The sequence below is a fragment of the Lycium barbarum genome, chromosome 3 (genome assembly GCF_019175385.1).
Source record: "Lycium barbarum isolate Lr01 chromosome 3, ASM1917538v2, whole genome shotgun sequence".
Classification (NCBI taxonomy): domain Eukaryota; kingdom Viridiplantae; phylum Streptophyta; class Magnoliopsida; order Solanales; family Solanaceae; genus Lycium; species Lycium barbarum.
Genome location: NC_083339.1, coordinates 7,915,807 through 7,926,224, shown reverse-complemented (window position 1 = coordinate 7,926,224; position 10,418 = coordinate 7,915,807). Strand labels below are relative to the sequence as shown.

General features: G+C 32.2%; 1 protein-coding gene across 2 annotated transcripts; it reads right to left on the bottom strand.

The window, feature by feature from the left end:
- Positions 1-3,560: 3,560 nt before the first annotated feature.
- Positions 3,561-8,540, bottom strand: LOC132630121 (adenylate kinase). 2 transcript variants are annotated; one of them, XM_060345666.1, is made up of 5 exons: positions 8,157-8,540; positions 5,216-5,356; positions 4,720-4,788; positions 4,252-4,524; positions 3,561-4,026 (listed from the first exon to the last, which is right to left on the bottom strand). In XM_060345666.1, the coding sequence occupies exons 1-5, from the start codon at positions 8,442-8,444 to the stop codon at positions 3,883-3,885; spliced, it is 915 nt and encodes a 304-aa protein (XP_060201649.1). In that variant the 5' UTR covers positions 8,445-8,540; the 3' UTR covers positions 3,561-3,882. The 2 variants fall into 2 exon arrangements, with proteins under 2 accessions (XP_060201649.1, XP_060201650.1); XM_060345667.1 differs by lacking the exon at positions 4,720-4,788 and having other exon boundaries at positions 8,157-8,529.
- Positions 8,541-10,418: the final 1,878 nt, after the last annotated feature.

Below are 10,418 nucleotides of genomic sequence, written 5' to 3'. Positions count from 1 at the left end.
TGGAAAATGTTTTATCTAGGAAAATAAGTTTTTAAAAATCAAAAAAATTACTTTTAGTAGAAATAGCGAAAATAAATTCCTTAAATAATATCTCAAGCTCATTGTCTCTTCTTTACCCCCATCCCAACCCCTAATGTATTTTTAGCTACATATAAATAGTTAAATACTTTAAAGATAGTATTTATGTATACTTGACAAAATGACTTATTTTAGAAAAAATATTTTCCTTTTGTCAAACACACCCAAAGAAACAACAAAAAAACTATAGGTCCAAAAAAAAAAAAAAAAAAAAGACTATCGTCACGGCATTAAATATTACCGTCAAATGAGACAAAGCCCTTAAATATAACAGCTACCCACTATAGTGTTGCCACGTGGTTAGGCAGAAATGCAAAAAGAAAATATCTCTTTAGGCAAAGGCTTCAAATTTATATTAGCCATAAGATCCACAAATTAGCCATGTGTCAAAACCAAAGTCACAAAGTTTTTATAGGAATTTCTAAATTTGAAAATTTCCAACTTTTAAATTGAATATATACAAGATTGGGTTATTAACCTTGGAGGAAAATCTAAAATTTACATTTAATTAATTCAAGCTAATGAGTTATTTAGAATATTTATAATACTTGCAGGAATTTTTCACTATTATATTTATGATATAAGTTAATAATGACGAATTCAATTCAACTTATATTTATCATAACAGATATTTTTCTAGATTTAACTTCTTATTTCATAAATAAGCCCATCATAGATTTGATTAAATCTTAAACACGAGAGCACAACTTTGGAAAAATTAATTGGCGCTTTTATATGATTTTTCTGCAAACTGTCAAAGAATAGTACGGTACAATAATAATATGAATTTCTTCAAATAGTACCTTCAAAATACTCAAAATTCGACCATATTTTTAAATATAAGAGAATTATACATAATTCAAACTATAGTGTTAATGAGTTCTGATTTTTTTAACACATAACAGGCTAACACCATAGATTTTCACCCTATTTCTAAAACTGGAAAAAAAAATATGAACCAAAATCACTATATTTTTTGTTAAAGCATCATTATAGTTAAACAAAATTCTATAACATAAAGGAGGATGTTGAAACAAATATATTTTTGCTTCAATTATATTATCCCTCAATTACTGTTAGCTTATTTTTATAGTATAAGTTAATGATTTAACATCTACCAAAGATACCCACTTGTCTAATTCATGCCAGATTTTATATGTTATTCCTCTCTTACCCTTTCTTTTCATGCTTTTGGCTTAATTAAAACGTTTCTTTTCTAGATTGTCCGTTTGGATAAGTTTATAATTTCCCCAAACCAAATGATTAGACAAATTAATCATTTAGGGGTCGTTTGGTAGATAGTCGGAATTATCCCGGGATTATAATCCCGGGACTAATTTATCTCATTTATACTGGGATTATTTTATACCATTTAAAATAATTTCCCCAAACCAAATGATTAGACAAATTAATCATTTAGGGGTCGTTTGGTACATAGTCGGAATTATCCCGGGATTATAATCCCGAGACTAATTTATCTCATCGATTGGGATTATTTTATACCATCTTTTAGATGGTATAAAATAATCCCAGTATAAATGGAATAAGAAGGTATAAGCTGGGATATCCCAGCACTAATTTTTGTATCATGTTTGGTACAAAGTATAAATTTATCCCGAGACTAATTTATACCTTCTACCAAACATGGTATAAAAATTAGTGCTGGGATATCCCAGCTTATACCTTTTACCAAACGACCCCTTAGTGTTTGGCATTATTAGTAATGTTCTCTTAAAGCCAACACCTAAAGTCATCCAATGTCACATCATACTTATTGACAAGGTTTGATAATTGGTACCAAAACTCGTGTAACACCCTTGAGGCCTTGACTCAATTTAAAGATGAATTTATTCCACGGGCAAACTTATCGGTACTCAAACATTTACATCAAAATAAAATAATTTAACTTAGCAATTATAAAATTAAAGTGAAAATACACATCACTTAATCATGATTTATGGATAAGTGATAAATATGTGTGTAACAATATAGAGCATTCATTGATTTAGTTAAACACCGAGTGTGAATAAATTTTTACCTCTATCTCATGCTCTTTTATTTTTTGCTTTTGGGGCTTCTCCTATTTATTTATTTTTCAATGGAGGATGCATGAGGATAAAATATTTAGTTAATAAATGCAAACTCTTAAATCAAAAGATGGAAGAAGAGAGAATGGAGGTGAGTAAAGGAACAAGGGGTAGAGGCGAGTGGGGCCTATGTTCCTTGGATAATTTTAGACTGCAAAAACAGAAAGGTGTGCATGTGTCAAAGGCCCTTGGATAATTTTAGACGAAAAAACAGAAAGGTGTGCATGTGTCAAAAATTACTGAAATTTTAACAAATATTATATTCTAAAAACTTATAATTTCAAAAGTACAATGAGTTCAGTATTGAAAACCTCAGATTATATAATTGGATTTGCCTCTAAGCAAAGGCATTACTATCTCAAAGTGGCAGAGATAGATTCTTCACTTGAGAGTTAATCATCTACAATTTATACAAAAAGTTTTTTTTTTTTACCATGTCCCTCTAGAGGGAAAAGAAGATCAAGAATGAAGAGAGCTAGAGACAAAATGCACAAATCTATGTATTCCTCTGCAAAATTCTTGTCGTAGACTGAAAGTTGTGGATGCTCTAGTCCAGAAACAAGCGGAAACATAGAGTCCATAAGTTAGTGACAAAGCTAGAAATTCTACTAAGGGTATTTCAAGAATTAATACATATGTATAATAAGTAACTTTTTGACCTATCCATGCAGTATAATTTTCTGTATGCGCAATATAATATTCCGACAAAAGATATTCACTTGAACGCCTTTCAGTCTATATGGCTCCGCCTATGCTAGAAGCACAGAGAAGAAGATGATGATGAAAATGCAAATGAAGTTACCTCTTCAATGGAATGTGGATGAATCAATTGTTCTTCACTTTCTTCCTAGTGAGGCTTTTTGTTTCAGCTCTGGCAAATGCAGGATGAGAGAATTCAAGCAATATAGTACAAGAACAAACTGTTGGGATTGGAGTTTGGTCCAAAGATAAAAGAGAAAATATCGTACAATGCCTAACTTATGCATATGTCCAATGAATAAATGCAGCTATAGAAACCTAACTTGGCTACAATATATCAAGCCCCTCTAACAAAGTAAAGTGGTATTTTATATATCAGGACACATCATGTGTATGATGTATTTCTTCTTCTTTTGGTTGTGGGAGTGGGGGTGGGGTTGAAGCATAGAAGATATCTACCTTATACATTATTTACTAAAACAATTTTTTATTTTTTATATTAAAAAAAAACAAAAAAGAGTCAATTCCTTTTATCTCACAGTTGAGAACGGAAAAATCCACTGGACTATCTATCCATTTGAGAGAAGAAGAAAGAAAAAGAAGGAGAAATCAATTCACATCTTTCACTTCCGTCTTTTGAGCAATAGGACCAATACGACAGAGAGAGAAATTGCCGAAGGATCAACAAACAGCACATCAAAATAAAACCATATCAATTGTTTATATCAGATTATGTCATTTATAAAAAACATAACAAATAGGGTCATTACTATAACCTTATTACAGGATATAAAAATAATCTCGTCATTATCTCTTTCTGAAACTATGGTACAACAGACCTCTTCATTGACCAAATTTGACATTCAACAAAGGCAGCCACCGTAGTTTTACGGCTTCAAGTACACTCAAGAGGTTTGTTATTTGACTTAAATTAAGGGAAAAATAAAAATGACATTGAATATGTTATTTTCTGCAAAATTGTTAAGCACGCACACACATGCGAAGCAGCTAATAGATACTAAGCTGCAGCAGACAGTTTATATTCCTGCTCATCAAGATTGAGAACTTCCAACAACTTAGGCCATGATTCTGGGATGCCTCCAGGCAAATCAAACTCCAGTAACTTTCCTCGACTCTTGTAGAAGTCCTCAACAGGCTGACTCTGCAATCATAAGAAAGAAAGGAACGGAAATCATACAACTGTTCTATGTTTCCATTTTCTAGAGAAAGATGACACTAGTGATAAATGACCGTTATCTAAGAATATAGGAGCTATTTGAGGGAAAATTATTGTTGCTTTGAGAAAAGTTACTCACATTGAGGAAAAAATGCTTATTTAAGTATTAGCGAACTTGAAAATAGTGTGGTTCAAATATCGGAACAATACCTTATCCCAGTATATCTTAAGTCTTTCCTTAACAATATCTTCTGTATCATCTGCTCGAGTGATTAACTTTGATACACACTGCGAGGGAGGATTAAGTGGAGCCATGCTGATTCTAGGAGCTCCATCTTCACCTGCGATATCTATAGATGCTACGTTGAAGTTCTTTCCACATTCACTGCAAATCCTTCGGCCAAGGCATTTCTCAACCAGTACCTTTTCTGGAAGCTTGAGATTGACCACCAAATCTATGTCTGTCACCTCAGTCAATATTTCCTGATGCAGATATAGACACAATTGTTATCTAACTTGCACAAGAATTTTGTCTAACACCTCTGACATAAGATTACAAATGAAAGAGTACTATTAAAATGTACTTGGAGAAGTGACTACAAATAGGAAGTAGACTATTGATATACCACTTCTATCATCTTTTCAAATCTCCGCTATACATACAGGGAGGGATGTAACCTTTTCATAGACAAAAAAGTATGAAATTGTTGCAAAGGATCTTCGCTTTCTCGCCATGTTCTTATACCTCTGCCAACAAGACCAAAATCAGAAGTCATGTCACAGTGCTCTTTACCAAAAGTTACTATCCACTTAGACAATGAAGTAGCGCAAACAGGGTAGAAATTCCCAGCACTCAAGAAGCTCCTCTAATAAACAGTGGTAACAGAATCCTATTTTATGAAGTTATTAAGTAGCTAATAGATCATCTACAAGCATCCCATTAGTCAAGCTAATGCATTTGGCCTCTAACTTCTTCTCTTCTTTGGTAAGAAGGGAATAGCAAATTCATTCTCACTGTCCTAGCCTAATTACTTTCTCAAAGATAATCAGAGCATAACGTTTCAATCTCATACATATAAGGTTTTTGGAGATAATAGCCAAGAGGTAAAGCATAGACACATTGAGAGTTTGAGACTGACAGAATTTTGTGCAGGAAAATTAAATGTACACTCACTGCTTGTCTCACAGTTCTAGGGAATCCGTCAAGTATGAATCCAGCTTCACCCTTAGCTTCCCCATTCTCAAGCCTCTTTGAGAGTAAATTCAGTATTATCTCATCTGAAACCAATTTTCCTTGGTTGACAATCTCTGCAAGCTGAAAGAGGATGAAGCCGATCAGGAAATGAACCAATTTCGCTAAGAAACTCCATAAAGCGGGAAATGCATATATTAACAACAACCAACTACGCCTCAATCCAAAATCAAGCTGGGCTTATTTCAAGCTTATATTTAAAAAAAAAAAAAAAAAAACTTCTCAAAGCTTATTTCAAGCTTATATTTTACAAAAATCAAAATATAAATAAAAAGTACTACAAGTTCTCTATATTTTCTACTGGTATATTAATTTCTGTCATCTCTAAAAGAGTCCCATAGAGTACAGGAAGTCTCGCCCTCTGATAACAATATAGCATACAAGACATATATGCGATAAAACATCAACTCTCTTTATAAGCAAAAATTCTCAAGTATAATTGATCAAATGCATCATATTAATATATTCTCTTAATTAAATAACGAAAACTAACTATGTTGGTCTAATATAAAATAAACCAAATCAAATTAAACATATTTGACTTTTACATATTTGGGTTTTGTCGGTTTTTCCAAGTCGCTTTTCTACTCTTTTCGCCGTGGACAACACTGCAGTAAGTGAAATCTTGATAAGACCTCCTTACAATTATTAAGCTTCCACCAAATCTCTAAATTGTTTATCAACAGATCAAAAACTTCTTTCCAGACATTACCTGGACGGATCAAATTTTCTCGGTCTCTACTCTCCCAAACTAGATCCAATCTCGAATATCATACCCCAATTCCCTATCATAAAGAACTCTTTTCCCAACCTTTGGTTCTCCATCTCTGCCTTGAACACCTAAAAACCTAAAAACTTCCTCCATTTTCCATCTTAAGCCGTTAAGCGAATAGGACCTCTAGATCTAACCTTGCTGGCACCAGATATTATACTTTTGCAAGTGTTATATCATTATTTTTTATGAGACTACAAGTGTTATATCATTATTAAATCAGAAAGTCGACATTTTTCCAACTCCAAATATACATACAAAAAAACTTTATGAAAATATGTATATATAGTAATAAATGCATCCACTGCCTTTAGATCTCACATCCGCTTTAATCTACACAAAGGATAGGCTATTCTCGAAGAAAATCAAATCAATATCTAAATTTGGCCGGTTGTCAAAAATAATTACATTAGCCAGCCAAATATACAAAAAATACACACTATTTTGTATAAAAAATGTAAATTTTATGTATAAAAATATGTATATTTTATGTATGTCATACATTAACATACAAAAAATATACATTTTCTGGCTATTATTTTGGCGGAAGGCTACTTATGTTAATTTCTCAATTTTATACTGTAAGCTTAAGAACAGATCGAAAAAATTAAGTATTTGAGTTGACAGATAGTCCCCCAAACTTAGAAAAAAGGACAAACAGCTCAATTATGTACTTGTTTGGATAAAGGACCTGAAGATTTCAACTCATCCCTTACAAGATCGCCAGTAGCAATATGAGTTACACCGAGAAGTATAGAAAGACGGCTAGCATATGTACCTTTTCCCACACCGGGGCAACCAAAAAATACCCACTGGACATTTTTACCCTGGGGTTCAATACTTGTAGGAATGGGGTTACGAGGTTAATTTTGGGATTTCACTATCTCAGACACCGAGAAGTATAGAAAGACGGCTAGCATATGTACCTTTTCCCACAGCGGGGCAACCTAAAAGACCCACTAGACATTTCTACCCTTGGGTTCAATACTTGTAGGGATGGGATTACGAGGGTAATTTTGGGATTTCACTGTCTCAGACACCGAGAAGTATAGAAAGACGGCTAGCATATGTACCTTTTCCCACACCGGGGCAACCTAAAAGACCCACTAGACATTTTTACCCTTGGGTTCAATACTTGTAGGGATGGGATTACGAGGGTAATTTTGGGATTTCACTGTCTCAGATGCAGTTGCTGTAGATAAAGACCTACTAACTTGTTTTATTGTTTGGATTCAATTTAACTTTAAAATCCCCCCTTTACCCCTAATGAGATGATTTAGGGCCACAAAAACATATAAGCCTCGTTCTGGATCACAAATTTAAAAGCTTCATCTCTTTCTTAAACTCTGTGCCTAATCAAATGGTGCGACATAAATTCGGACAGAGGGAGTAATACATACATATATATATAAGCTTTGAGAAGAATTTTACTATAGATCTCGCATCCGCTTTAATCTACATAAAGGATAGGCTATTCTTGAAGAAAATCAATATCTAAATTTCGCCGGTTGTCACAAATAATTACATTAGCCAGCCAAATATACAAAAAATACACACTCTTTTGTATTAAAAAAAATGTAAATTTTATGTCTAAAAAATGTAAATTTTATGTCTTAAAAAAATTGTAAATTTTATGTATATCATACATTAACATACAAAAAATGTATATCACAAATTTAAAAGTTTCATTTCTTTCTCAAATTTCGTGCCTAATCAAATGGTGCGACATAAATTCGGACAGAGGGAGTAGAGTATGTTAATAAATGCATCCACGGCCCTTAAATCCACATCCACTTTATTCTGCACAAAGATAGGCCATTCTTGAAGATGATCAATATCTAAATTTTATACTGTAAGCTTAAGAACAGATCAAAAAATTGACTTGACAGATAGACCAAAATTTACAACACAAAAAAAAAAAAAAAAAAAAAAAAAAGGACAACAGGTCAAATCTACACAAAACATAGGTCATTCTTGAAAAAAATCAATCTTTAAAATTACCCATACATAAACTACAGCTAAAAAAACAGATTAACACATAAAGTTTTAAACTTGACAGATAGACCCCAAAATTTAGAGAAAAGTACATACTTGTTTGGATAAAGGACCTTGAGATTTCAATTCATCCCTTACAAGATCACCAGTAGCAATATGAGGTACACCAAGAAGTGTAGAAAGACGGCTAGCATATGTACCTTTTCCTACACCAGGACAACCTAAAAACACCCACTGGACATTTTTACCCTTGGGTTCAATGTTAGTAGGAATTGAGTTATGGGGGTAGTTTTGGGATTTCAATTTCTCTGCTGATGTAGATAAACACCTACTGATTTGGGAAATGGAATTGGAAGATCTCAAGTGGCGGATCATGGCCGCCATTGAAGGACTTTTTTTTTTTTTTTTTTTTGAGATAAAGAGAAAGAAGAGAAATATGGAGGCGATTTTTTCCTAGTAAAATAGGAAGAGTGTTTGAAAATTTCTAGGTATTTTTTACATTAACGGGTCACGTGTTTTGACCCGAATTTGTTGGTTTGGAAGTTGGTATTATTATTAGGACAATATTGAAGTTTGTTAAAAATATGTCCTAATATTTGTGTTGGAGTTAAAATAAATTGTGTGTTTTTTTTATCGGGGGACTTACCTAAATGCACACTTCGACTATTTAGTTTATAAAATATGTCCGAACTTTACATTATTCATACACTTGGATTTTGCCCTGATTTGCTTATCCCATTTGAGTTTTACTTTTCTGTTGAAGGAGAGTCAAAGTATAATCATATTACTTTACTTTCTTGAAAGGAAAATATAATTTTCTTTTATGTTTGGCTAGTCATTTTCTTGGAAGAAAAAGTTTTGGACCTCTATATATTGAAGAATATCTCTCATATAATAGAATACACACAATAACATCTATAATGTAGTCATTAAAGAGTTCTCTCAATAGATTTTTTATGCTTTATGTATTAGTTTTTCAATATGTATGTCACTTGATCAAATCATATTATAATATTATGTCTTTTTAGTATATCTTCTTTGTCGTCTGATTTACCGTCGCTCATGATTTGCAATTGTAAGCTTCCGCATGATGTCTTGATTATTTCGATCCTAACAATACACTGGTAGTTATAATATTGATATTTCATTTGAAGCTTTTTTTGGCACTAAATTATTCTTCTATTCTAGTTTATATGACACTTTTTTTTAATTGATAATATATTTTTATATTTAACAATAATTTAATTAAACTTCTCATTTATTTTGAATAATATATTGTTTTATAATCACAATATATTATGTGATGTCATGTTAAAGATCATTACAAAAAAATTAAAAAACATCATGTCCAACAAGATAATGTCATTAAGTAAATATAATTGAACAATAATTTACAAATAGTAGTAAACTTTTTTTTATGTCACCTTAAATAAAATAATAATTTACAAAGTAAAGTTTTATTTTTTTAACCCCGTATTCTTTGGATCGGGAATTGGAAGACCCGATTAAGCAAAAAGGACTCAATTAAAATAATTCGCCCCATTAAGATCATTAATCTCGATTTCGAATATGCCTTCGTACAGGAATATTCTCTCTCTTTTGAACTTTTTTTTCCCCTGAGATAGTGCACTTTAAGGGGTCGTTTGGTTTAAGGTATAAGCTGGGTTATTCCAGCACTAATTTTTATATTATGTTTGGTATAAAGTAGTGCTGGGATAAATTAATATCTTGTACCAAACATGGTATAAAAATTAGTGCTGGGATAACCCAGCTTATACCTTCTTAACCCACTTATACTGGGATTATTTTACACTTATACTGGGATTATTTTATACCATCTTTTAGATGGTATAAAATAATCTCAATAGATGGGATAAATTAGTCCCGAGATTATAATCCCGGGACTAATGAGTCCTTAAACCAAACGACCCCTTAGGTATTTTACACCATCCTCTACCACTAAAGATTGTGATAAGTTTGATAATCATTTATATATCTTCAATTAGAGACTTTATATTTAAGATCTGAAAATAAAATCGTCCTTAATAGGAAGATTATCATCGCATAATTTTCTTAAAGAATTACAGATATCCAGTTCTAACAAGTTTTTTTTTTAAAATAAAAAATATTAACTAAATATTTTTTTATTATTGAAGTGGTACAATATTTGATTTTAAGCTAGCGTTTCAAAAATATTATTGTTGGTCAGTCAAGAATGCCCACGTGCAGAAGATGAGTGTAGCGGAGATGAGCATGTTAAGATGAATGTGTGGGTGTACTAGGAGGGATATGATTAGGAACGAAGTTATATGGGGCAAGGTAAAAGTGGCCCCTGTGGCGGACAAGATGAGAAAAACG

What these genes read in the sequence shown, in the direction of transcription:
- LOC132630121 (XM_060345666.1), bottom strand. Translation starts at nt 8,444, where the DNA reads ATGGCGGCCATGATCCGCCACTTGAGATCTTCCAATTCCATTTCCCAA. An exon ending in CTAGAACTGTGAGACAAGCA is followed by an intron (nt 4,789 to 5,215) that starts GTGAGTGTACAT and finishes TCTTGTTGGCAG; the next exon opens with AGGTATAAGAACATGGCGAG. An exon ending in TTAAGATATACTGGGATAAG is followed by an intron (nt 4,027 to 4,251) that starts GTATTGTTCCGA and finishes TTATGATTGCAG; the next exon opens with AGTCAGCCTGTTGAGGACTT.